Source organism: Dioscorea cayenensis, chromosome 9 (genome assembly GCF_009730915.1).
Source record: "Dioscorea cayenensis subsp. rotundata cultivar TDr96_F1 chromosome 9, TDr96_F1_v2_PseudoChromosome.rev07_lg8_w22 25.fasta, whole genome shotgun sequence".
Lineage (NCBI taxonomy): Eukaryota > Viridiplantae > Streptophyta > Magnoliopsida > Dioscoreales > Dioscoreaceae > Dioscorea > Dioscorea cayenensis.
This window is the reverse complement of record NC_052479.1, coordinates 3,504,448-3,532,383: the sequence shown is the minus strand read 5'-3', so window position 1 is coordinate 3,532,383 and position 27,936 is coordinate 3,504,448. Positions and strand designations below refer to the sequence as shown.

Sequence of the window (27,936 nt, the reverse complement as noted above, 5' to 3'; positions counted from 1 at the left end):
TCTCCATGCTAAATTAAGCAATTCTTTGTAGTGCAGAACCATAACATAATAAAAATTGAAAATCTGTAAATAAAAAAATAAACATCCATGCTAAATCTATTAGTTAATGCCTTAACGATCCACGAAAGCATGTGAATCATTTCTGCCACTACTTTGTCGCTAGCATACAAAGAAGTAACACATCAACATGCAAAACTTGCTGCGTTCTGTCATGACTTAAAGAAAGAAAGTATTGTTGTTCTTTTCCTGCATCCATTTCTTTATTGATATGTCTTTACAGTGTTGAGTAATCCTATGAGAAATATATGAAATTTTCATTTGTTTTGAGTCATTAAAATTATAGATGAATTCAGATATTGAAATCTTTGTTTGATATATAAACTTAAATTTTTAGGCAAGTCCACGAATACGCTTCAACAAGGAGGGTACATTGCTTGCTGTTTCTACAGTTGATAATGGGATTAAAATCTTAGCAAATACTGATGGGATTAGGTTTCTGAGGACGTTTGAAAGCCGTTCTTTTGACTCCTCTAGAAGTGTTTCAGAGAATTTGGCAAAGGTATGGAACTCTTGTGATCTGTTAATACTCGACAATACAAAGGCATTGAATAGTATTGTAAATAACAACTCATGTTTGATGCAGCCTGTGATAAGCCCATTATCAATCTGTTGTCACGGCTAACTAGTTCCGAATACTAGATGGAGTTGTTCCTCACAGTAGTTGTTCTCTGGAATGGTTTGTCAAATAACTCAAGTTTTTTTCTTTTTATTTGGTTGATTTGTCCATGCTTGCTTTCTGTTTTATTCAAATAATTTAATGAAGAATTTCACATTTGTTGAATGAGATATGACTGCTGCATTATAGGATGGAGACAGTGAAACTTGGGAGATGTAAAAAGCTCGAATAGTCGATGAAGCAATGGAGAAATAAAAAAATTTGGAAGCTCCGCGAAATTAATGAACTGACCTAATGTCGATCCTTGAGGCTCTTTTGATAACATGAAAACAAGCAAGTTCGTGCTTTCTTATCTTGATGTTTTTCTCGGATTATATCATTTATGATTCGGTTCTTATAGTACTACACATTACATATGACTCTTCGCGTATACAAAGCTTGTAGGCCATTTAAAAACAATGTTCCAATTATTATCTTTTTCGGACAAATTATAGAGAATGTTTTGAACATATTTGTGTTCGGTTTTTCTTCCCCTTAATTTGAACTGTGATTCTAGTTGTAATTATGACCTACCTTTTAAGAGAGGGGTATCTGAAGGAGCTTGTTGCTTCCGACTTGTAACTCTCTGGGACAAGTCTTAAGCGAGGATTTTAAACATGTTTGCATAAATATTTTTCCCTCATTTGCTAATACATAGTTCTACAAGAATTTTATGTTCCAACACCTTGAATTATGCTAAAGGTTGTTTTGTAGAACTATCATAAAAACTAACATGACATGGGTTCCATCCATTTTTAGCAATATGCTTATGTTTTTTTTTTTAACCTTAGTAACATTGGTAATTTTATTTTTTTGAATTGCTAACAATTTTTGTTGACTGAACATGGTGTGATATAGTGGATGTATGTTAATGTCTGATTTTGATGTTTTAAGTTTGAACCAAGGTAATGGAAAAGTCAGAATACTACTAATCAATCTTAGTCAGTAATGTCTCAGTTTACTGAGATGAAAGGTGATAATAGAATGCTTTAATTTGATTGAGATTTGCTCCTGTGTGTATAGATATCGAGGCTAATTTATACAAATTCTGGAATTGTCATCTTGGCCTTGGCGTCCAATGCTACACATCTTCTATGGAAGTGGCCATGAAATGAACGCCATCTGAGTGGAAAGGTGGGAATATGATTGTATAGATTACACCAAGCTTATTTTGAAAGTGCTTGCCAAAATTTAAGTATGAGTTATTTGTTTTACAGGCAACAACAAGTGTCATTCCTCAATTATGGCAACCTGCAAGTGGTATAATAATGACCAATGAAATAGCTGACATAAATCCTGAGGAAGCAGTTCCTTGCTTTGCTTTGTCAAAGAATGACTCTTATGTCATGTCTTCATCTGGTGGAAAAATTTCTCTCTTTAACATGATGACTTTTAAGGTACTCCTATGACAACTCTTGAAGCCATTTCTTTTTCCAGTCAGATCATTTCGTATTCTCAAAATTGTAACCATTTTAATAATATTCTGATAAATGCAGACCATGACAACATTCATGCCTCTGCCACAGGTAGCAACATTTCTTGCATTTCATTCTCAGGATAATAATATAATAGCTATAGGAATGGATGACTCGACAATCCAAATCTATAATGTTCAAGTAGATGAGGTTTGTGACTACGGACCTATTTGTGTGATTAGTCACCAAAAGACCAACATTTATATGTTATTTGTTTATCTTGTTGCAGGTCAAGAGTAAACTTAGCCACACAAAAAAAATCACTGGTCTTGCCTTCTCGAACACGCTGAATGTGTCGGTTTCATCTGGAGTTGATGCTCAGGTTATGGTTATATGAAAAATTCAACTGGGAACATGCGGACTCACCACTTTGCAAATCAGCTTGAGATTTCAAATTATGGTTATATGAGACCATGCATCTCTCAACTCATGAATGGTACTTGTGTTGTTGCTTGATGTTACTGTAATTTTTTATCCCCAGCTGCAGAAGTTGCACTCACATCTCCACCAATTAATGACAGTGTCATATCAGAATGGCATTTCTGACCATAATGTAAATAATTCCTTTCAGAGCCAAAGACTGCCAGCAGAATGGGGCTTAGGTCAAGGTATTACTCATTTATTCATGTGGATTCATTGGCTATTTGCTTGTCCGGAATGAACAAAGTGTATGGTTGTGCCTTTCTATTTTGCAGAAAAGAACTGTAAGAAACTAGAATTGGTGTTGTGTTACTCCTTCTGGTAAATAAAATATGGGTTTATTATATCAATCAATCAGTTTTGTCAGTTTTTATTATCTACTACTCAGGATATTTAATTATTGTATTATTTATCATCCTAAAAAATTATAATAATAAAAAAAAAGAATCACAACCTCGGCGGTTTAAACCGCCCCCAAACGAAAATTCCAAAAATATCTTTCAGAATCCCGACGGTTATAACCGCTGGGAAATCTTGATCACGAGAGTGACGGTGACACATGGCGGGCGTTCACACGGCAGTTACAAACCGCCACAAATGTCGTAATCCATCTCCCGGCGGTTATTCCGGCAGTTGGTCATAACCACCGAGAAATGCATTGCCGACACCTGAATTCACGGCGGTTTGTTAATTGCTACCGAGTGCATTTAGCGGCGGTTACAACTGCCGGGAAATGACCTAAAAACAGCCACTAAATGCTTGATTTCTTGTAGTGTCTCAAGAGCTTATTCGCCCAAGACACAAAAATTCCCAAAAATATAACAGGCTCTTGCAATCAGTTGGCCAAGATTCAAAATAGTGAAAGCAGAAAATAACCTAAGAAAGTAGTGAACAAAGTCAAAGAAAATATATCTCTCTAAAAGCTAGGCTATCATCTATATATAAGAGAAAATATTTAAGGCTAAAATTTATAAAATTTGAAAGATATCACGTTAGAATTCATGATAGCAATTACTATTAAAATAAAGTAATGAATTGTAAATTCAAATTAAGAATAACTTTAATTGCCCAATTGATGCCATCACCTAAATGTAACATTAGAATTAAATATAGAATTAAATATAGAAATAAACCTTATGAACAATTAAGCTTTCTAGACTCCTTAAATTATTAAGGAAATACTATAAAATTGAAAATTATAATTAATTAGAGAATTAATCAATTAAGAATGCTATCAAAATAAATTTAAACATATGAAGAATAAAGAAAAACTTTTGAAATATCATTAAAATATACAACAATCCCGCACATATTCCAAAAGTTTTCAAAAATATTTTAAGAAATCAATTTTATGCGTTAACGGTTTAAGTGCAATATATTAAATTTCTTGTCTTTTGACTATGAACAAGATCTTAGATTGATAAGATATAACATATAGTGAGATGGTGAAGTAAACTTCTATGAACCAAAATACTTAATATATATATTAGAGGTCTATCAGTCACATTACAACCCTTCAATTCTTCGCTATTGACATTATTTTGCACTCATTAGCCATGCACGTGCCTAATAATTTATGAGTGCCCTAGATATTATACCAAGATGTCATTCAAGTAGCTCCATTTATCACTCACATAGGTGATTTCATCAAGTGTATGCTGCAATTCATGCACCACCCATAAGGGGTATGAAATTCATTAAAAGCCTTTAAATAAATAGTGCTAGAAAAGTTAACAAGTTTCTTGTTTTTACCCATATGAACCTTCTTCATGGGATCTACTATCACAAAAGTAGGGTTACCATTGCTGTTAATTTCAAATTGGCTTAAGTCCCATTTGGCCTCAATGTTTCATATATTAGTTTCCTTCCCAAAGGCTTAGTTAGAGGATCGGCTAAATTCACTTTTGACTTTACATAATCAATAGATATAGTTCCATTTTTTAGCAGCTACTCAACCACATTATGTTATGCCTCAATCTTATATGTCTATTTTTACCACTAAAGGCCTTATTCTTTGCAATGGCTATTGCCGCTTTGCAATCACAATGTATCAACACTATGGTGTTGGTTTTATTCCTAGTAGAATATTAGCTAAGAAGTTTCTTAGCCATTTCTGCCTCATTGCAAGCCAATTTTAAACCTGTAAATTCCAATTGGCCTATGAAAACCTCTATCTTAGAGATCTCTGAAAAAGGTTTTGCTAATGCAACAACAACAAAATATACAAAAGAAGCGATTGGTAAAGAAGCATAAGTGATCACTTGTAGGGTAATGGTAGTTGTATCGTTCGGGGGAGGAACAACGTTGGTGTTATTTCCATATAAACTCTTCAGAGTGTTGGAAAATCTAGAAGGTTAAAGAAAGCCTGAGACGTGTGTTGACACCGTTCACAAAGAGTTTATTCACCTAAGGCACAAAAACTCCCCAAGATAAAATAGCATCTTCCAAATAGTTGGTTAGGATTCAGAATAGCGAAGGATGAAAATAATCTAAGGATATATTTAACAAAGTAAATGAAAATATATCTCTCTATAAGTGAGGGCTAAGGCTAAAAGTTTTAAAACTTGAAAGATATAATGTTAGAATTTATGATAGAGATTACAATTAAAATAAACTAATGAATCGTAATTTCTATTTAAGAAAAATATTAATTGCCCGATTGATGACATCACCCAAATGTAACATTACAATTAAATATAGAAATAAACCTTGTGAGCAATTAAGCTATCGAAACTCCTTAAACTATTAAGAAATAATTTAAAATTAAAAACTATAAATAATTAGAGAATCAATGAATTAAGAATGCTATTAAAATAAATTTATAAACATATTAAGAATAAAAAAATTCAAATATCTTTAAAATATACAACAATCTCTTTATGACCGTATGTTATCTTTTGTTGTCTAAGGGACTCCAAGTGCTTAATTGTCACAACTAAGTCTTTCAATTTGTCATTCTTGGCATAAAAAATTGTCATAATACAAGACATTAACATATGAATAATATTTGCAGAAAATGATGAAGATTTTGCTTGAAAGATATGTGGCAAGAACGTTTCAGGAAGAGTTTCGATCTAATTCTTTATTTCTGTCAGACTATGAATCAAATCAGATTGTTCTATTTCTTAATCTTTCTGACTTGTTACTACAAAACTAAGTTGAAAAGATTTATTTTTTTAAAAAGACTTATTCATTCGGATCGACAAATAATAAAAATAAATAAAATAGTTATATTTAACAAATAAAATTTAATATTCTATTTACTTCACTGTCGAGAGAAACGAACAAAAATTTCCATATCCAAGTATAGCTCAGATTAAAAATGGGTATCGATGTTCTCCCTACTAGAAGTTCATATATCTTGATGTGACTTCTTGGAAAACACTCCATGCCATGTGCATCGATATCCTCATTTTTTTTTTATTAATTTCTAATTCAAATAGTCTTCCTCAGTGCTCGTATAAATAGAAAATTCATAATGGCAAAATTGTGAGTAATTAACTCAACAAAGTTCATTCTGAAAGTGAAGTGGACAGATTAGTCTATAAGGCAACAGACAAGCACTTTCATGATGCTTTGATAATGAAATGGTAGATACATGCGACTCAAAATCTCATGTTCTAAGAACTCCATAAATTCTCCATGGAGCTTGGGAGGCAATTTAACCTAATAAGCCAAAAAAAAAAAATTCTATTGCAAAGGTCAAAAGATAATTTTTATTTTATTTTTATATTTTTAATTAAATTTTTGTTTAGATACATGTGTGTAAATTTTTGGTGTTTTAGGGATATAAATGTAATTATACCTCGCCCTGAGGTAAAAACGCAATTTCATCCTTTTCCAAGGGTATACAGGCAAATCGGACCTCCATGTCAGTGAAGGCGGTGTTGAGCGGAGCAAAGAAGCAGAGGAGCCATGTCCATCCTCCCCGACGAGCTCTGGTCCCGAATCCTTGAGCTCGGCGCCAAGACTTCCCGCTTGGACTACCGCGATCTTTGCTCCATCGCCATCGTCTCCCGCCGCTTCTCCTACCTCTCCTCCGATCCAGCCCTATGGTCCATCCTCCTCGCCCTCGATTTCCCCCAATCCTCCTCTTCTCCATCCACTCTCCCTCCCAAATCCACCTACAAGATCAGGTTCGAGAGGGACAAGGCCAGGAAGGTCTTGCTCTGGAGGCGCGCCGTCCTCACCGCCGAGAGCCAGGTCGCTGTTTCTGAGAAGCGCTTGCGCGAGCTGGAGTCGCTGATCGTCAAGGAGATGGAGCGGTTGAAGGTAGTAGGCGATGAGCTTTCCAATTTGGAGCGAGCTAGGTGCGGTTCTCCTTCCTTTATTTCTTGATTTATTACTGTTTTTCTATGTATTGGAAGATCTCTCTTTGATGCTTATATTATTTTTCTCACTGAATTTTGGTGGAATTAGATGGAAAATGAAATAGGTGTTTCGATTTATCTCTTGATTTGATTCAAGTTCGAAGATTTCTCTTTGATGCTCTTATTAGCTCAAATCTTGTAATCGCCTTACATTAACTACGTTTGCACTTTTAGATTCATACTTAGAAGATTTCATAAAGCCTTATACTGCCCATCAGTACACTATATTAGGATAAGGGCTTGGTTCTAGGTAATTTCTGGATTAAGACTGGTGTTTATCATCCATAGTAGTTATTACGAAAGTTGCTGGGAATATGCATTTTAGTCTTTATATGTTCAACAAATATGTTTTTGTTTCTAGGAAGCATATTTGGAGTAGAAGCAATGAACTAGACTTTGGGTTTTTAAATATGTATAATATGCAAAGCTTTAGTTATATCGAACTGAATGTGGAAACGCGCGCATGTCTTTGGGACCATCATTCTGTTAATATGAATCATCGGGATGGATATGAAACTTTTTCGAGTGTTGCTATCCTTTGGCATGTTATGTATTAAGAATTATGTATCTTTTATGTGTTGTGAGAAAAGGAGTCTTTTTTAATTAGTTTTTTAAGCATTTTCAATCGAGGAAGGGGGATGCCTTGGTCCTTTATTTAACATTTATGGTTTGAAGTTTGGGATAGCTATGAACACCAATAAACTCCATTTAACTAAACTATTTTGATCTCTTCCTTGATGAAGAATGGAACTTAGATAATTTATGATCAAGATATGGATACCATGATTTATTTCTTCAATTATCATCAGTATGAAAGATACCATACTCCAAACGTTCATCTATTATAATTATCAACAAAAAGAGCAGCAACCTATTGAAGCTGAAGCATTGGCCCAGAAAGAATTAAGAAAGTAATGTAACTAAGATTGTGAGGTTAATAACCACATTGCCATTTATGCAGGAATTGATGCTAGAATCCTAGGTATTTCTGTTAGAAGAAGGAAGCCCTTAGTCAAAATTGGTTTGTGTTTCCCAGTCAGTGTGAATATTATTATTTCTGCCCCTTCTAACCTTCTTCTGTAAATTTGATATTTTATGTTCTTTTTCTGATTTTCTGTGAAGATCTGTTTTGCGCTTTATTTACTGAAATGTATTATTTCTCTTTCCTCATTTGGTGTATCAGTGTATTACAGATGAGTCTGAACATTTAAAGTTTGCTGTCCTGCTAAGTAATGTGAGATTGTGGGGATTGAAGTCTCCAATGGAATAGATAAGAGTTGAACATACATACTTTTGGTTTTGAGAGTATATCTGCTAACCCATAATTTCTTATAAATCATTTCTGACTGGTTGGGCAGAGTATTTGGTCTTGCTTATGAAATTGAGATTTCTATGTTGTTCCTTGTGCTTTAATTTTATTAGAGCTTATTTATCCTTCCAATATACCTTTTCAATGGTTGAAGCACTGTTTTTAGTGTAGAAACTCTTATTTAATTAGCTTTTATGATTTACACATGTTTTCCTGTCCTTCATTTGCTTCTGATTTGCAAATCTATTCATGTAATATTTTATAGTACTTATCAACTGTACAAATATAATTTCTTAGCCAAGCTAGCTTTTCTAGGCATGCGGCTGTGGCTTTGAATGTATGGCAACCAGAAGTTGTCCGTAGCAGTCATGTGGAGATTGTTGGGCAATGTACAGTGCCTATTGATTCCCGCCTCAGTACACTCAGAATGGAATTTAAAGTTTGCAAGCAACAAATTGGGGTTTACAAGAAGGCCCTTGTATAACTCTTTCTCTAAGTTATCTGATATTGAATTCATAACTAGCGATACATTAACCTCTTCATGTTTATGATAGAATGACGAGAATCTTAGGCTTAGTGAACGCAAGGAAAAGCTGACATCGGTAAAGTACCACCCACTTCAAAGTTATCATACCAGCAACACCAATGACAATGGTAATGTGAAACGAAAGAAGCTGAAGCAGTGCACAGAGTGTAAGTTGATTTTTATAAAGCATGCTTTTACTGAAGTGCATACTCCTGGAAGTATTACTTTCTCCTTCTTCTTTCATCATCTGCATTGATTATCTCTTTGCCTTCTAGGAAATATTCATCTTCTTGTTAGGAAATTCACCATTTACACAGTGCTAATGATTAGCTTTAGACCTAGGTAACATCAAATTGTTTCATTTGGATTTTCATCAAAAAGAAAAAATGAATGGCATTTTCTTCCACATATATTTAGCATTATTTTGATTCTTGAAATTTTTTGTTCTTCTAGTTCCATATTGCTGTTTGACCTGTCAGTCAAACCAAGCTTTAGTTCTTTTCGTTGTACATGTAACAAATTTATTTTTCATCTAGATTTATTTAATGATGATGCCTCAAGACCACTGACAAACTTCTAATATTTTATGATTTTTCATAGCATATGTTAGTTCTCTGATTGCTCTGATCTTGCCATTATCTGGTTATCTAGAACAATGCTCTTTGGAGAATTAGATTAACTAATATATGAAATGGCTTACGCAGGCTAATAAAGGCTAGGATACATTGGTAAAAGCAAGGAGAACTTAGATTTGCACCTGTTATTCAATGAATTTAATTCATTTGACTACTGTTTTTTCAATTTCAAATTGGAGAATTCTCTTTCAAGAAGCTAATATCATCATTGTTTAACAAGACTTTCTGCGAGGTTCTTCAAGTCAAAATTAGATTTTCTTTTTCTTGTTTCACTCTTTAGCTCAATAGTAATCAGAGTCATAATTGAAGTGGATTGTATTTATACTACCTACCACCATTATAATGAATATCAATGTTTTTTCCCGACTCTTTTTTGGCTTCTATGATAGCCTTGATATTTATACACAAAAACACCTTGTCTCTTATCGTTTGGGATTAGCTTGATTTGATCAGTCTTACCTTTGTAATCTTAAAGTAGTCTTTGTTCTCTTTGGACAGATTTAATTTATTAAAAGACTTACATTAATGCCCTTCTCATTGCCCATTTTTTTGTTCAGAGTCAGCCATATCCGTGTGCCATCTGAATTCAGCTAACAGAAAACAAAATGAAACAGTCCAGAACGATGGGTCAAGCGCAGGATATTGTGAGTTTCTCCTGGCAATAAAATGCTTTTGAACAGCCATCAGCCAATTCCGATCCCTCTATCTAACAGCCCAAGCCAATGTAGTTTACCGGGCAATTAGGTATCTTTTCTCCTCTAGATATCACTCTATGTATCCTGTGTATAAATTTGAATGAAATTGTGATTTTGATATTCAAACTTAAATTAAATCAAATATTTTCTGCAGTGATTTCAGTTTCTTCGATCCAAGTCCCTTCCTCTACCAACCATCGGAATTGTTTTTCTGTTACTGTTTCTCAAATTGTTGAAATGTGATTGAATTTGATGGTCAACAAGTTATTTATCAATTATTATAGCAGGTCTTCAACATAATGTTTGAGCGAAAATTAGATGGAGTAGAGTAAAGAGAAGAAACAAGAAGAAATACTGTTTAAGTTGATTATGAAGAAGTTTTCTTTCTTTCTCTTTGGATCTTTATCATTGATGAAATATATATATATATATATTATGGAGGAATTTTTAGTGATTAGTATGTAATTCCAACTTGATTGTGTTGATAGAATTAGTTAACTCATATGAAAGACCAAGGAATGGATCCAGTCAAACCATTTACGTTTAATGCTGACCCAGATTATTTTTGACTTTGTTTTTAATTTTGTTTATATGCATAATTTGGAGTTGCTATCAACCATGAGGTGGGTTGACTGTCTATTTATTGTTTAAAAATGTCACTCATATCATTTTCATATATTTTCAGACGTTCAAAATTTTATTTATGCTTCTGTGTGGCATGTGTTTTATTTTTACATGAATTTTAGTTTTTTTGGCATTTTATGTTTTGATTATTTATAATTTTATACAAACAAATTTATGTTTTTAATTTTTTATTATCTCCATAGTTATGCTATGTATACATATATTCAATCTATAATAATTTGTTTGGAGATCGGAGAATATAAATTTAAATGATTGAACTTAGTAAATGGTTAAATGTTATAAGTTTTTTTTTCTTGTTCTGTATATCATTTGTTATTATATATAGAAGATATGTAATTTGCAGGCGTTCGCAAATGTATTGTTGTTCATTAGGGATGTTTACTGAAAATTGTTGGATTATCTTATAACGGTTATTATTTTTATAAATAATGTACAAAGTTACTGTAAATAATTACTGTTTAGGATTGTTTGATATTGGTGTGCCCTATTTAACACTGTACATAAATGGATTATAACAATTGGATACAAATTAATAGTTACAATCTACATATGATGGGTTCTCATATGTATATATATATATATTCAAATATTTATTTATTTATTTGTTTTGTTTATAATAATATATTTAATATTTAATGATATACATCAAAATGGTCGTTTGTATAGATAAAATATTAAAAAATATTTTACACAAAAGTTAAAATATAAAAAATTGCTAGGGCGCATATAAGTAATTTTTTTTTTTTTTAAATGAGGGGCTAATAAATAATTTCATTGTTGTTCGAGGGGGGTTATATACAAACTCAAGCTTCAGATCACGATGGATCCGCTAAGCCTCTAATCGGATAATCCACTGACAAGATAAGAGACGATGAGGACACGTGGCACCATATCTATCCATACACATCTGGATCCTAACCCCACTACTCGACAAGGATCCGTTACGCCATTAATCGGGTTATCGGATCCATCTCACAAATAAGACACGTGTCAACCAGCAATACGCCGCAGCTGGCACCCACGTCATAGCCCCCTGTTTTGACGCTAAATCTTGCCCTATATAAACCTCCCAATCCATCACAACGCCGACATCAGGAGATCAATTGATGGGATTTCGATTTCCACGCTTCGATTCTTCTTCGTTTCTCTGTAGATCCATCGAATTGGATCTCTAGGGTTTCGATTTGATCCCTTTCCTCCTTTGAGAGCATCAATTATGCATTCGGTGCTCCGGGAATTCGCTTGTTGCTGCGCTGCGACCATGGTTCTCTCTCGGATCTCCTTCAACGACGGTTCTAGTTTTCATCGTCTCAAAAATTTCAAGAAATCATACCCTTGTAGTTGTAGTAGTAGTAGTAGTAATCTTAGCTAACACTAGCTTTCTTTGGGTCTTGATCACCGTCTTCTTCTCTTGCTCTCTTTCTATCTCTTTTTCTCTCTTCCCATCCTTTCTTGATTCATTTGGGCGTTTTGTGCGATCTTGGAGTTGGATTTTGGGGGGATTAGCGGACATCGCAGCTTGAGGTAATGGATTTTTTTTTTTGTTTTTTTCTGTTTGTTTTCTCATTAGATTCTGTGATTATTTGTTTAGAAAAAAAAAGGTTTACAATTAGCCTAGTTTCTTAAGAATCTGTCATTTTTATGGTAACTTTTATCTTTTGACATTTTCTGAATTTAAATTGTATTATTCCTTCCAGGAAGGGAATAAAGTTTGTTTATTTTAACAAATTGTTGGACCTTTTTGTGCTTTATTGTTATTCAATAATAAGAAATTTCTTTTGGTGTACTATTGAATGATAATCAACATCAATGAATTTATTGTCTCACCCGCTAATAATGTTACCTTGCTGCCTCCAATCATATAAATCAAAGAAGCATTGAGTTAGCAGTTTGAATATGTTTCAGCTTGTGAATGAAATTCTAGTCTTTCAAGGGAACACATACAAAAAGCAATACAAAGAAGTGTATTCTAGTGATAGATACATGCTTGACTTTACAGATGTTGGACTTTATTAGTAATCATTTATCTACTATAGAATAAGGCCACCTTCCTTATAAATGATTCATTTTGAAGTTTGTTACCTAATAGAATGGTGATGGATGGAAATCATTGTGTTGTCCAAATTTACCGAACAAGTTAAAGGCCAAGGCAAGATCTTTTGAAGTATTTTAAGTTGATCAGTTTAGTGATTGGGTTCCAATCCAGTGACTTTCTAATGTGTTGAAACTTACCTGCAACATGTCATGTGTATCATCTTTAGGTCATTATTATTTATTTTGTGTCGGTTCTTTTCCCTGCATAAAATCTTTGTTCTAACATTTTTATCCTCTGTAAGTTTAATTCAATCATTAGAATGGAACACGCTTGAGTCATTACAGAAATGAAATTTTAGTCCTCATTATGCATTGTAAACAATTCAGTGATGGTTGTACACCTTGCTTTTGGTTACCTGTTTATTCTTTTTTAGATTCTGTTTTCCCAATTTGATTTAGTATTTCTGACATGGATAATGCTGCAGGTGGGTGCTGAAGTATCTGGATGGGTGATTTGACACCTTATGCTGATTTGGCTTCTCACCATATGTGCAAGTCTTTATACAGTGGTACCTATGAGAAATCCTGCATAGAGCAGGAGTACTATACTTCTAGCCACTTGGACACTGTTGCGGCAACATCTGCAGAAGATTTGGTGGTTCATGAACTTGGAGCTGGCCTCTGTAGAATCCTTCAAGTCCATGATACTTGTATGCATTCATGTCTCTGCAGCACAGCTTCGAATCATTTGACTTCTTGCTGTCAAAAGGATATAAAGTCTCTTTCTTTCGAAGCAGACATGCAGAAATGTACAAGTAATTCTCCAGTAATTCCAAGTTCAGGGTGGCTGCAATCTCACCATTTAGCTATTGATGGAGTGGAGGAATCAATTAATATTGTTGATGTTAAAAACTTATCACAGACTGGAATTCTTTCATCTTCAAATTCAGTGGCGGTATGTTTTGCACTCACTTATATGATCATAAGTAAATTGCAGAACTAAATATTTTAGCCAAAAACTAGCACTGTCTATATCAATCAATGAATCAGTGGATATAGTGATAATGAGTATCTGATGTCTTAGAGATTATTGAATATTCACAATGGACCATATAACAGGAGAAATGGGTACATGTATGGAAACTGGCACCTTTGTGCACATGGATTTAAATTGGGTTGAATAGGAAAAAATTGAGATATTGAACTTCTCAGTTTCTTAGAGAACTTGGGGCCATTACCTCAAACAACATTCTTATTATAAATTATTGTTGACATGCAACATGATCTGAGGTGGCATAGGATATTTTACATTGTGACATCAGTTCTATAATTTCATTTCAATTCTTTGGATTACTTAAAGATATTGTTGTATTACTACTGAACAACATTATATTTTGAGTAGGTTGTTGCTATACTACGTGAATAGTTTGAGTAAAACAATACCAACATAAATTTTTTAGTATATCCACTATTCTGTGGGAAGATAGCTGGTGATATATGTATTATCATAAAATTGACTCATTGGAGCAGTGCTATACTGTATGATGTTGTATTATAGCTTTTAGCAAAAATCCTTGATTAAATATTTGTTGAAATTTAGAGTTATATAATGAGATGAGGAAGAGGGGCTACATTGATAATTTTTTATAAGATTTAGTGACTGTCATTATACCTGGTATCATTTTATTATTTTGTAAGCTATTCTATAATAGAGAAAAGAAAGCTCAGAAAAAATCAAGTTGCGGTAAAATATTTGAATGAGATTATGAAGATGCCATAATGTTAATGTCATTAATATGTTGGTAAGTGGTTTATTTGATATTTTCATTATAATTAGTATTATAAAATTAGTTTGTTAGTTATTGTAAGCTTATATAATAGGCGAGTTAGCTTACAAGCTAGTCACCTATAAGTGCCTTTCTCAGTAGCTGCTTAGCCTGGCTACTATGCTATCTTTCCACAGTAGGGAAGCATTATTTCAAATAACTCGGAATATTATTTCAATGTGAAGTCTGTTTTGTGCTTGTTACATTTTAGTATCTGCATTCTAAGAATACTTGAATACTCTTTAATATTTTGTCTTAAAACTTGAATTGGGGGAGATCTGTTCCACAATAATGGTTCTTGCCTTCTTTCAATGTGACTTGACTTGTGCATTTGTGGTTTGTTTGAGTTGCCAACTATAAAATGATTGCTGAATGTTGCATTCTGTTACTGAAGTTTCCTGCATGTATTTCATTTCAAGCAACTCAGCCAAACCACAAATGATTGCTCTTCTTTTAGATCATCATTCTTGATCTTGGTCATAGGTGAATGAACAGATGTAATTATTTATTATATTCAAGTCAATATTCTTAGGAGTTTCATGCATTGTATTTTCTGGCAATAAACTTTGAGCAGTATCGTAGCTTAGATTACACTATCTCCATCTTTCTACTCTCCTAATTCTTCCAATGGGCCTTGAACTTTTCATTGGATGATCAACCAAATCAAGCTGGAAACTATGGAATCTGGCCTTTATAACCTTAGGAGGTTTTAGCTTGTTCAAACAGTTCTGATATCGTGCAGACATATATTCAACAGTTGTTTTAACAGCAGCATCATCTCCAATCTTTACAGATTCCTGTGAAGCTTATATCTTGTTTAAAAGGAGCCCGTGCCCTGCATGGAAAGTCGCCAAACACATCATTTAGAGTCAAATGGGCTCCAGAAGTCTATGACCCGCCTGTGACCTCTGCATCACGCACTGTGAAAAGTCACAACCAAAGATCAAAAGCAAAGAGAAAGGAATGTCACAAACATAAGTCCGACAAGGGTAAATCTGCTCGCAGGATTAGCAGTGAACTAAAACATGCAAACCGGAGAAGCAAATACAATGCAATTGATCCACGTATCATAAGGTTACAATTTTTATAACTTTTTGTTTGTTTCCATTAATATGCTGATGCAATACAGTTCAAAATATGCAACACAATCTTAGCTTTTTCTTCTCTCTGATAGGTTGCGTTCACTCAATGATAAATCAGTGCCATTGAATTTTCGCCCGCAAAACATCAATGGTCTCGACTTCACTGCAACAGGACAAGACTCCAAGTGTGGAAACAGTTTCTACATGGAATTTCTTGCTAGCATGCACACCCCCGTTGCTGAGGCCTCATGACTGCAACTTTTAATTGCCAAGCTTTTCGTATTCTTGTTGCTGAATGCTGAGACATGAACTATGTTTTAGGGATTTGGAAGAACATAAATAATTCTTTGATCTCTTGCTTGTAATAAAGTTGTAAAAGTCAGTGTTATGCTGTTTGTCTTAATACATTTTAATAGTTTTTTTAGCTTTGTGAGGTTTTGTGACCTATTTAGCTTTTATTTTCATTTGATTGTTACAGCTCTTTTTTCATCGTTCTCACCTTCTCACTATTTTTTTTTATAAGCATCATGGTTGATACAATAAAGTATGCATCATCAAAACCTGTCACTTTTTTCCAACTCCATTACAACAATGCTTACTTCCTGGCCAAATCAGAGGGTGAGATACTCATAAAATTGATGGAAAATCATACACACAGTATGATTTTATCATTGTTGTTGCTGATGTTCCTTATTTATGATGCTTGAGGGGAAAAAAACGTTTTTTTAAACATAAACAACTTGAATGATGATATTTCTTTTTTTTTTTTTTCTTACTATGATTGTGTTCCCTCGTTTACAGATTCATCAGCTACCTCTGATGATGTCCTTGGATTGTTTTGCCGCGCCTGCTTTGCTTGTTATGCAATTAATCCTTCTTATAATGTTATAAAAGTTTCCATATGTTTTCATCTGTGGTTATGTTTTGATTGGAGATTAGTACACATATTTTTAGCTTTTGGTCTATCTATGTACATCTGTTTATATTTGTCAAAAATGCTTTATCATAACTCAAATTTTGTATATTAAGAAATAATTTTTTTCTTAAAGTTTTTATGCTTATGTACACTACCAAATTTGAGTTTTTATGTATTAACTTATTGCCTGTACATGTAGTCAACTTCTTTTAAATGGTGGTGCTTGTCATCTATTTATTATATATATATATATATATATATTCATTCTTTGATAATATTTGCTAATTTGTTTAGTGTACTAGATCATCTCATCATCATGTTATATATATATATACACCTCAATTAAATACTTTATAAGTTTTATTATCTTTAGTAAATGGCTATATAAAAGAAATCAATATATAGATAATTATTTTTCAAATTACAAATTATTTTAAATAATTATAATGTAAAATACAAAAAGGATCATATATAATATGTTAAATGTTAATAGGTGGTTAACTGGACTTGAAAGAGTGTTGTAAAATGTAGGACCGAATATAACATTATCGCAGAAAATAAAATGAAAAAGAAATGTAAAAATAAATGACACAAAGATATTACGTGGAAAAACCCCTAAATAATTAGGGGTAAAAACCACGGGCAAAGATAGAAGAATTTACTAAGTGGGAAAAATTCCGGGAGTTATAAACTCTCTCTAATAACGAGAGAAAACCAGAGACTCTCTCATTTGTAGTAGAAGAATGGACTAACTCTCAAAATATTTTTACACTTCCTCACTTTTTTTTCTCTAATTTTCTCTCACTCTCACTTGTTCTCCTTCACTCAAGTTGTGTTGAAATGGAATGAGAATCTCTATATTTATAGAGAGGAACCAGTTCACAAATCACACAAAACCAAGGTTGCATGTTGATGGTTTAATGAGCCATTAGTTTAGGGTAATTAGTTTGGGCCAAAGGTTTGGAAGAGATGGTTTTATGAACCATTGATTTAAGTTGATGGTTTGATGAGGAAATGGTTTTGGGCTAATGGATTATGATCCATTGGTTAGTGCCAACAATTCTCCCACTTGAAGATTTGATTGAAAGACAATCAGATCTTCACATCATTCTTTCTATCTTGCCATTCGACTGTTGCTTACGCCTCCGCACGCACCACAAGAGGATCGACACCATTATATGAATCTGTCTGTTGATTACTTTTGTCATAAAAGTCTCGCTAGATTATCCTTGGTATAAATCTTTTGCGATGTCCACTCGTACTCTTCTTCAACTTTCTCACGAACGAAATGGTACTGAACTCTGATATGTTTTTGTCTTTGAATGAAATCGTCGGATTCCTTTGCAAGATGCAATGCACTCGCTGTCACAATATAGAGTGATGTTCTCTTGTTTGTGCCCAAGTTTTTTTCCAACACCATCTTCAACCACTATCTGCTTTTCATCGGCTTGTGTAGTCGCCAACACTGCTACGCTGCTGACGTAGCCACGATCGATCGTAGTTTTCGAAAACCCAGCTCACGCCTCCTCGCTCAGTGTGAACACATATCCAAGAGTGGATTTGCTTTTTATCAAGATCACCGCATAATCGAGAGATCAACATATCCACCGATGAAAAGTTAGATCCCCATAACATAATGCAACATTTGAGGTTCCTTTATATATCCGAGAATCCTCTCAACAACACTCCAATGCTCCTCGACCGAGATTCGCCATGCACTCGACTTACCACTCCCTCATCGCATGTGCAATGTCCGGTCTTGCATGCGATCATGGCGAACATTAGGCTTCCCACCGACTGATGCATACTATGACTCGAGACATCTCCATCCTCTTCTTCATCGCTAGGACACATACTTGAGGATAACTTGAAAATTAACAGTGAAGTGGGTAGAAATTGGCTTACAGGGTCTTGCATGTTGAATCGCCAGCAAGATTTTCTTCGTGATAAGTCTTCCGAGAAAGCCAAATCTTCCTATTATTTCTGCCTCGGTGAATTTGCATCCCTAAAATCTTGTTTGCCGTCCCAAGTCCTTCATTTCAAACTCCCTAGCCAATTGTGCCTTCAACTCCTGATACGATCTTTGTTGAGGGCTCTCTACCAACATGTCGTCAACATACAGCAACAAGAAGACAAAATCTTCTTCAAACCTCTTGACATATGCACAAGGTCCTGCATTGAATCGACTGTATCCAAGGCTCATGATGAAGGAATCAAATCTCTTGTACCAACATCTTGGCGCTGCTTTAGACCGTCAGATGAGATTTGTTCAACCTCGCAAAACCAAGTTCTCTTTTACCTTTTTCTTCAAAACCTTTTGGTTGGAGCATGTAAATCTCTTCTTCAAGATCTCCATGAAGAAATGCAGTTTTGACATCTAACTGCTCAAGATGCAAGTCAAATGTAGCACACATCCCCGAGACTACTCTGGATCTGCTGTGAGTCGAACCACAGGCGAAAATATTTCGTTGAAGTCAATACCTTCCTTCTGAGCATATCCTTTCATCACCGATCTAGCACGATATCGATCTACTTGATCATCACTATTGCGCTTGATCTTTTAGACCCATTTATTGCCAATGGGTTTTCGCCCTTGTGGTAGCGACACCAGTTCCCATGTCCTATTTTTATGAAGAGCTTCAATTTCTTCTTCCATTGCTGCCATCCACTGAGATGCATCTGAATTGTTCAGTGCTTCTTGAAGAGTTGATGGCTCTCCATCCTCGGCTAGAAGACGAGTAAGCAATATTACCCTCCATAATATAGTCGAATGCCAACTTGGTGCCTTTCTTAGACTGAGTCGATCGCCGAACTTCTAGAACTCGTGATTCAAATTGGTTCTTGTACTCGTGCTCTCAGTGTAGCTTGACTTCTTTTTCACCGTATTGTTGTAGTCTCCGTGCTTTCTTTTTGAAGTGCTTTCACCATCTACTTGTTTCTTGTTCTTTATCTTCTATGAAGATAACATCCCTCGCTGACTACAACCTTATGGGCAAGTGATCCCACAGTAGGTACCTCTTAACACCATCAGCATATCCTAAGAACATACATTTTCTGAATTTTGGATCCGGCTTTAGAAGTTTCTTGGGTATCATACATCGCATATACAAGACTTCCAAAATATATTAAGGTTTGAATAATCAACTCGGCTTACCGATCCCACATCTCCATCGGTGTCTTCAACTCGATTGCAGCTGATGGGGCCCGATTCACCACATAACAAAGCGTGACTGGCCGCCTCGCCTAACGTCTTATCTAAGCTCTCGCAGCCTCCCAACATAGCTCTTGTTCTTTCCAACGAGTCCTGTTTCATCCGCCTCCGCCACTCCATTTTTGTTGAGGAGTGTATGTCTGAGTGAAAGCGCTTTTTTGATGCCTTCTTGCTTGCAGAATTCATCAAATTCTTTGCTAGTATATTCTCCTCCATTATCGACCCTCAAGCACTTCATCTTCTCGCTGATTCAAGTTCCATCCGCGCTTTGTAAAATTTGAACACTTGAAACACATCGGCCTTTCCTCTTGATAGGGTACACCTCAACATCTCCTCGAATAGTCATCAATAAATGATACAAAGTAATTTGCTCCTCCCGGGGATGTAAATCGGTGCTTGCACACACATCGAGTGAACCAATTCTAGAATTGCTTTGCTTCTAGAATTAGATGTGTTGAACTTGAGTCGATCGTCGCTTGCTTATAATGCAATGCTCTGCAAAAAGGGTAGTGTTACCTTTGTGAGACCTTGAAGTAGATTCCTTTTGCAAGAATCTTCATTCCTTGCTCGACATGATGTCCAAGTTTCGTGCCATGTCATCTGTGCATCTTTCACTTGGACTACTTGTGGCAACCCAAGCTTCTCCCTTCTTGTAAAGTTTCTCCCTTCAAAGATGTATAGATTTGCACTATCTTTTTCTCCCTTCATGCATACAAGCGCTCCTCGAATTATCTTCATGATCTTGTTTTGAACTTCAATTTTGCAACTAAGATCATCAAGTTGTCCCTATAGACAACAAATTCTTCTCGAGGCCCTCCACATGCTCGGACTTCTAGTATGGTCCGAACCGTGTCATCGTGACATCTTCGCTTGATAATGCCAATGCCAACGATCTTCAAAGCTTGATCGTTACGGTACAGCATACGATCCCCGGAGATAGGTTCATACTGATGGAACCATTCTCTTTGGGAGGTCATGTGAAAAGTGGCTGCTGAATCAAGAAGCCATACATCAGTAAATCTTTTACCTGATGTAGTTGCTACTTCACACACCATGGCTTCTCCATCATCCAAGTGTTTGCAACATTCCCTCGAGGATTGGAATCCTTTTATTTAGACTCCAACAATCCTTCTTCAGTGACCTTTCTGCCACGGTGGTAGCACTTGAAAGTCTTCTTACTCCTCGACTTTGATCTACCACGATTGTAACTCCCACTAGATTCACGCCTGCTGGTCTTCCTCTCGTCACCATCAAAAGCCTCCGCTTGTTGTGAACTTGCTAGCTTGTCTTCCTTGTTCTTGCGGTGACTCTCTTCCTCCAGAACAGTAGCTGCAATATTGTCAAAAACTAGACTGTCCGTGGGGACATTATTTGTTAAGTTGATGACGAGTTGATCATACTGAACTGGTAGACTTTTGGAGTAGAATTTCACGACGCTCACTTGACTCTATCGTATGTCCCAATGATGTGAGTTGGGAAAATAGAGTGTTCAGTGTATTCATGTGTCCCGTCACTGAAGTAGATTTTGCCATACGCAAAGTATAGAGTTTCCTTTTAAGAAAAATTTTGTTGTGGAGTGACTTGGCCTCGTACAACTTAGTGAGGTGATCCCAGATCTCTTTTCGCTGCTCTTCTTCTCCGCTATGCTTGATAGAACTCCATCGCAAGTCGCGAGATGAAGATCGACACCTGCGTTCCCGTCCATCTCATTCCACTTATCATCTTTCGACCTCACCCTGGTCTTTCGGTGATGGCCGCAAGCGATTGTCTTTCCTCGGGATTGCCTTTATCTTGACTTCCATAGTGAGAAATTACTCCCTACCGAATTTTTCAATCTCATATTTTGTCGCCATTGCTTCTATTAGAAATTCGCTGCAAGAGCGATGAATCGACCTTTCAAAAGGTGAATAATTATCCAACTTATTTTTCCGATGTGGAGGATCCACTAATAGTGGCAACCACGAGAGCATACTGATAAGTAGATATATTACACCAAGATCTAGCTCCGATACCACTTGTGTCAGAAAATGTAGGACCGAATATAACATTATCTGCAAAGAAAATAAATGAAAAGAAATCTGAAAAATAAATGACACAAAGATGTTACGTGGAAAACCCCTAAATAATTAGGGTAAAAACCATGGGGCAAAGATAGAAGAATTTACTAAGTGGGAAAATTCCAGGAGTTACAAACTCTCTCTAATAACAAGGAGAAAACCAGTACTCTCTCTTGTAGTAGAAGAATGGACTAACTCTCAAAATATTTTTTTACACTTCCTCACTTTTTTTTCTCTAATTTTCTCTCACTCTCACTTGTTCTCCTTCACTCAAGTTGTGTTGAAATGGAATGAGAACCTCTATATTTATAGAGAGGAACCAGCCCACAAATCACACAAAACCAAGGTTGCATGTTGATGGTTTAATGAGCCATTAGTTTAGGGTAATTAGTTTGGGCCAAAGGTTTGGAAGAGATGGTTTTATGAGCCATTGATTTAAGTTGATGGTTTGATGAGGAAATGGTTTTGGGCTAATGGATTATGATCCATTGGTTAGTGCCAACAAAGAGCTATACATAACTATTAAGAAGAATCTATATTTTTCATATATATATATATATATAGTTATATGCAATATTGAGTTTTCATAAAAATAAATATGTGTGAAAATGAAAATTTAATATTACAAACCGAACACTTAAACAAAATTTAGACTAACTTCATGGCATAAAAATCTGAATAGGTTCATTCAATTGTGTCACATGTTAACCTCTACTTCCAAACTGTGAATTCAATGTCTACCTAAACTTGCAGCCATTTCTTCATCTTCTTTTTATTTTTCTTTTTGGCCTCACAACTATTTATATTCTTAAAACAGAAAAATCCCAACAAGTTTTCTCTTTTAAAAAAAGTTCACATACCAAATTTATCTATTACAATAAAAAACTGATAAATCATTCATTTGACTAAAACAAATATAATTTCATATTTTGATAATTTTTTTTTACAAATATGATAAGCAAAGTTAAAATGTATAGAAAAAAAAAATTGATAATTCAGTTTATGCATCTTTACAGAGTGAAGCAAGATTTTAGGTTATAAGTTTATATCTATACTAAAAATTTATTATTATCATATGCATTCAATGAAATTTGAACTCGAGACATTTGAATATTTAACACAACTTCTTTCACAGTGGGACTAATATCATTGCACTAGGAACCCTTTTGTTATTTTGATAAAATTAACTAATGAGTTTTGACACTATAACAAGAGAGATTAATTAATGCCACATGGTATAAAACCAAGTTTGCAATTTAAAACATCACCCTTCTCTCCGAAGTATGGTAAACTCACTTTGTTTAGGATTCAATGCAACCAGACAAAGTTAAAAAGTACAAGTACTAAATCATGTGCTCTTTCACTCCATATTCCATCTCTCAGTACACACACACACACACACACACACACACACACACACAATGAAATTAAAAGAGAGAAGAAGAAGATGATAAATAGGAAAAACAAACAAATAAATAATTAAATAAATAAAAATAATGGATGTGTCGGTGGAAAATAGCACTAGTGGGCGACTTTAATAATGGAGAGGCTCCAACTTATAAATGTACCATTTTGGTTTGTGAAACTTCATGAGCTTCATCTCATCTTTCATTTCTCCACTAAAAATATGAACAGATCTTGCCATTCTCTTCTTCTCCTCCTCCTTTTTCTTCTCTCTTTTCTTGCATTCATATCTTCAGCTTATACCAAGGTTCTGTTTCTTCTTTTCAATGCATAATGTCCAAATGTAGTATGTTCAATTTACACCGTTTTATTTTACTCATTTATTTATTTATTTTTATTGAATTCAGGATGTGGCAGAAGAGGTTGGAATGAGTTTCGCTGTTCAAAAGGTGGCAAAAGTAAATTTTAAATTTAAATTTTATGTCTTGTGGATTTTAGTATAAGTTTGGCTGTTCTATTTTTTGCAGTATAAGCATAAGCATTCTGGGTTCTCACAGGCAGGTTTGTATTATGGATCCCCTTTTCTCTTGTTTTTTCAAAGTTTTTTTTATTTGTGTGTGTGATTAATGTTTAAATAGATTTGGTTTCATTTTGGGAATTTGATTAAATTTAATGGAAGATAGAATTTAATTTATATATTCAATTCTGCATATGCTTGATTCATTGACGTATGACTATTTTCTTCAATAATAATAGAATGCATCTTTCTAGAGATTGATGTGATTGTTTGCAAGTCCGTATAAGTGCATTTTTCCCTTTAAATTACTAAAATTGTTCATTTTTACCCAAATGGATTGAATTTATAAATTATTTCTTTTATATATCGTTGTTCTTAGTTAAAATAGATCGAATTAAATCTCTTTTATCTTTGAGCACTAAAGTGCCTATGAGAGTGATATAATTTAGAAACCAAAATGGACTTTAATTTTTACAAATAAAAGTATATTTATTCACTGAGTTTTTATTTTGAATAAAGAGAACAAACTTCTGGGTTAATCAAGCGGAGCTGATGATTTACGCATGCTTATCTTTGATTATAGGGTCCACATGAGGATTCAAATTCTCATGTAATTCAATTCTTTACATGAGATTTAAACTCTCGCCACTTTTTTTTTATTTTTTCTTTCAAGAGATCCAAAATTAATCATGCTAATCACCCAAATCAAGTGGTCTTGACCATGAGCCAAAATTTGTGTTTGTTTTTATTAATTTTGGTTGATATATTTTCATATGTTGTTTCATCTGAATCAAATAGTTACAATGAATTCTTTATCAAACGGAAATTTTGCAAAGAAATTTACTGGATTTCAGCAATTTTTTGATTAATTGAAATATATAATAATGCATTACCGAAACTTTCTTAATATATGAAATATAATGCAGATATACGAAATAATATCCTAATATGTCTAACAATTAACAAAGTATCGGCAAACACTTGAAATTAGTACAAATGATCATGTGGTCTATTCGTAGCCGGGTTTCCATTTGAACTTTTCGTAAGTGGTTAGTTCGAATTACGGGCGATGACACATTTTTGATAATGTGAGTAATAATTGTATGTTGGTGATTCTACGGCTCATGTGCACATAGCCTCTCTCACTTACTCCATTAAGACTTTATGCACGTTCCTATTTTTTATCTTAGCAAGAAAAAGAAACACTTAATATTAATATAAGTGCGAAGAATTCACCGGCAATCTTCTTGCGTTGGATGTGCAGAGTGTCCGGGGGCATGCAAATTCCGTTGTTCGAAAACACAATACAAGAAACCATGCTTGTTTTTCTGCCAGAAATGTTGCTTCAAATGCAAGTGTGTTCCTCCAGGGACTTATGCTCACAAAGAGGTTTGTCCTTGCTACAATAACTGGAAGACCAAGAGCGGAGGACCCAAATGCCCTTAAATATTAATATATAGATATATTTTGATCACTATGTGTTTTTTCTTTGACTTATATATGTTATAAATATTTGATGAGAATAACTTCACTCATTGCTTCATTATATATAGTTTATGCTTTGCTTTTTGTATTAATGGCATCATGCTGGTGTTTCTAACTAGCTTTGCCTGTGTTTGTGCTCGAAGAACAACAACTCATTGTGCTTTGGATGTTTTATAGAAATAAAATAATTGTTCTCTTAGTATTATGTGTATAAGAAATTATTCACTCTCCTCTTGGTCTTTTGTTTTGTCGTCTATATGTTATTCTTGTCTGTACTCTTTTTATTTTTATTTTAATAAATATGATTTATAATTAAAAACAAAAACAAAAAAGAAATTATGCATTTTACAAACACTTATTTGTGTTTGTTTCTTATATATATATAGTTTGTAACTAATTGATAATTTAAATCTTACATAATAAAAAACTCCATTAACACTCAATTTTATTTCATAGAGAGTTATAAAAGGCATATTTGCTTATGTACTTTTATTGTTAAAAATTAACTTACAAATTCTATTAAATTATATATTACTTGTTATATTTTTTTCCCCAATGTTAAATATTGCATAAAAAAAATCTATATGTAATTTATTTCAAAATTTTATTTCTAATTCAGATTATTTTTTTTAATATTATAGTTCTTTTTTTAATATTTAGACATGTTAGTTTTATTACTTTTATGTTTTCACTTTTATTTTATTAAAGTATCTGTCAAACAAAAATAATATCTTGGGTTTCATTAAGGTTGGGCCGAACATTTGTTTGGCTTTAATTGAGTCCATTTTAATTGTACCTATTCCTTTGTGACTTTTAGTTGAATTTGTGAAGTTCTTTTGTGTTACAATTACATTTGTATTTCCGAAATTAAATCTCAAGAGTCTTAAACATAAAAATTTCTCTTGGTTGCTTCTCGCCGAAGCAACCTTGAACCTTATTGAAGCCCTCTCCTTGTCTATATAAGGGGCCTTAGTGTGTTTGTAAGGACTCACGAATACCAAGTGAGATCCAAAGCTTTGCTATCAGTAAATCATCCAGATTTATAACTCTTCCATATACACACTTCTAACCCTAACCTTTACTTCATTTTGGTCTCTAGATTATAAATCTCTTATCCGGAGTTTGAAGTAAGTTCAAAGGCACACTCAATCCCAGGTGGTATCAGAGTTAGAGTTTCAATCCTCAAGAACACGGTAATCATCATTATGTAGGGGTAAACCCTTAACAAGGTCTTCAACATGTCAATGGTAAGTTTTAGTTTGGTTATATGACTTTTACTGATCCATAATACTTGTTGAAATTTATTTCAAGCAATTTAAATATTTCAGCAAAAGTATTATTTAATAAAATTTTATTCTAGTAAGTTTAGTAATTTAGTATTTAGTATTTAGTAAATTTTATTTATAATAATTTGAATAATAATTCCTGCTTATGATTGAAGTAAACAAAGGAATAAATGTAGTAATTGATTTAGTATTTAATGATTAATTTTTTGAATAGTAGAAATTATATTATGCAATTAGTATGTAGCTTAATTACTACTATTGTCTTAATTAATATTTTAATTGTTATAAGAAAAATCTGTGTTACCTTAAAAATGAAATATATTTATAAGATATTAAAATTTTTAATAGAATTAGCTATGCAAATTATAGATCTAATCTTAGCAGAATAGTTGCATAATGGATACAAAAATAGATCTAATCCTTAAAAAATTAAACAATCTAAAAAAAATTATTAAAATTAGAAACAAAACTTTCTAATTTAGATTATGTAAAAAATAGTATAAAAGAAAAAGAGAATAATAAAATTGATATAGATAATTTATGTACCCAAGTAAAAAATTATACAAATTTGATCTGGTCAAAAAAATTAGAAAACTAGTAACTCTTTTCAAAATATGGACCAAAGAAGAATTAGCAAAACCATCTGAATATAGATTGAAGTTTTCTAGAAATAAAACACTTACTTGAAACTACTGAATATTATAAAATAGAATTGCTAAGAATAAGATATTTCCATAGAAAGAGAATTAAATCCACAAAATTTAAAATATAAAATAACATATAAGAAGTTTTTATAGCTTAATGAAGTAGAAGAATATTTAATAGAAAAAAATTAGAATCATAGAAAATAGATCAAAAGAAGATATAAAGCTTTTAGAAAATTGGAAAATAAAATTATCACAACAATTTGACAAAACAGAGACTAGATATATCTAGAGAAAATACTAAAAATGCTAAACATAAGACTATAGTAAAAAATATAGATAACATCAGAAGATTTTCTTTTTTAAATCATATTAGATTTACTAATAAACTTATTAAGCATAATAAAAGAAAAAAATAGTATATACAATTGAAGAACAATAAGATGAGGTTAGAAATATAAATATAAAATTAATTTCCGGAGAAGAATTATGTGAATATAGAATATTTTGAATTAAAAAAATTTATGAACATTATGATAAAACAGAAATATGTTGTACAAGTGATGATAAACAAATAGTACTAGATATAACTACAAAATAATCATAACATAAAATGATTGCTTTTGGCTATACATTAGTTTGCATAGGATTATTAATGATAGGAGTAATAGGATTGCATAAAAA

At 33.4% G+C, this 27,936-nt stretch overlaps 3 protein-coding genes and 1 pseudogene across 4 annotated transcripts; all 4 read left to right on the top strand.

The window, feature by feature from the left end:
• The first annotated feature begins 999 nt into the window (after positions 1-999).
• Positions 1,000-2,935, top strand: LOC120269127 (annotated as a pseudogene).
• A 3,529-nt stretch (positions 2,936-6,464) lies between these two features.
• Positions 6,465-10,647, top strand: LOC120269489 (F-box protein SKIP24). Of its 2 annotated transcripts, none has more exons than XM_039276820.1 (4): positions 6,465-6,920; positions 8,605-8,767; positions 8,844-8,982; positions 10,433-10,647. In XM_039276820.1, the coding sequence occupies exons 1-4, from the start codon at positions 6,526-6,528 to the stop codon at positions 10,450-10,452; spliced, it is 717 nt and encodes a 238-aa protein (XP_039132754.1). In that variant the 5' UTR covers positions 6,465-6,525; the 3' UTR covers positions 10,453-10,647. The 2 variants fall into 2 exon arrangements, with proteins under 2 accessions (XP_039132754.1, XP_039132755.1); XM_039276821.1 differs by lacking the exon at positions 10,433-10,647 and adding an exon at positions 10,008-10,298.
• A 1,221-nt stretch (positions 10,648-11,868) lies between these two features.
• LOC120269062 lies at positions 11,869-16,161 on the top strand. The gene is made up of 4 exons (XM_039276349.1): positions 11,869-12,314; positions 13,310-13,779; positions 15,444-15,724; positions 15,825-16,161. The coding sequence occupies exons 2-4, from the start codon at positions 13,330-13,332 to the stop codon at positions 15,982-15,984; spliced, it is 891 nt and encodes a 296-aa protein (XP_039132283.1). The 5' UTR covers positions 11,869-12,314; positions 13,310-13,329; the 3' UTR covers positions 15,985-16,161.
• A 7,331-nt stretch (positions 16,162-23,492) lies between these two features.
• LOC120268774 (gibberellin-regulated protein 12-like) lies at positions 23,493-25,524 on the top strand. The gene is made up of 4 exons (XM_039276048.1): positions 23,493-23,627; positions 23,728-23,769; positions 23,848-23,881; positions 25,102-25,524. Exons 1-4 carry the CDS (start codon positions 23,544-23,546, stop codon positions 25,281-25,283), a joined length of 342 nt encoding a protein of 113 aa, XP_039131982.1. The 5' UTR covers positions 23,493-23,543; the 3' UTR covers positions 25,284-25,524.
• Positions 25,525-27,936: the final 2,412 nt, after the last annotated feature.

Bases quoted from the DNA above. Each gene is read 5' to 3' on its own strand.
- LOC120269489 (XM_039276820.1), top strand. From the start codon at position 6,526: ATGTCCATCCTCCCCGACGAGCTCTGGTCCCGAATCCTTGAGCTCGGC. The intron at 6,921-8,604 runs GTGCGGTTCTCC...TAGCTTTTCTAG, and splicing joins TCCAATTTGGAGCGAGCTAG to GCATGCGGCTGTGGCTTTGA. The intron at 8,768-8,843 runs GTATAACTCTTT...TGTTTATGATAG, and splicing joins GGGTTTACAAGAAGGCCCTT to AATGACGAGAATCTTAGGCT.
- LOC120269062 (XM_039276349.1), top strand. From the start codon at position 13,330: ATGGGTGATTTGACACCTTATGCTGATTTGGCTTCTCACCATATGTGC. The intron at 13,780-15,443 runs GTATGTTTTGCA...CAATCTTTACAG, and splicing joins CATCTTCAAATTCAGTGGCG to ATTCCTGTGAAGCTTATATC. The intron at 15,725-15,824 runs GTTACAATTTTT...TCTCTCTGATAG, and splicing joins ATTGATCCACGTATCATAAG to GTTGCGTTCACTCAATGATA.
- LOC120268774 (XM_039276048.1), top strand. From the start codon at position 23,544: ATGAACAGATCTTGCCATTCTCTTCTTCTCCTCCTCCTTTTTCTTCTC. The intron at 23,770-23,847 runs GTGGCAAAAGTA...TATTTTTTGCAG, and splicing joins TGAGTTTCGCTGTTCAAAAG to TATAAGCATAAGCATTCTGG. The intron at 23,882-25,101 runs GTTTGTATTATG...TTGGATGTGCAG, and splicing joins TTCTGGGTTCTCACAGGCAG to AGTGTCCGGGGGCATGCAAA.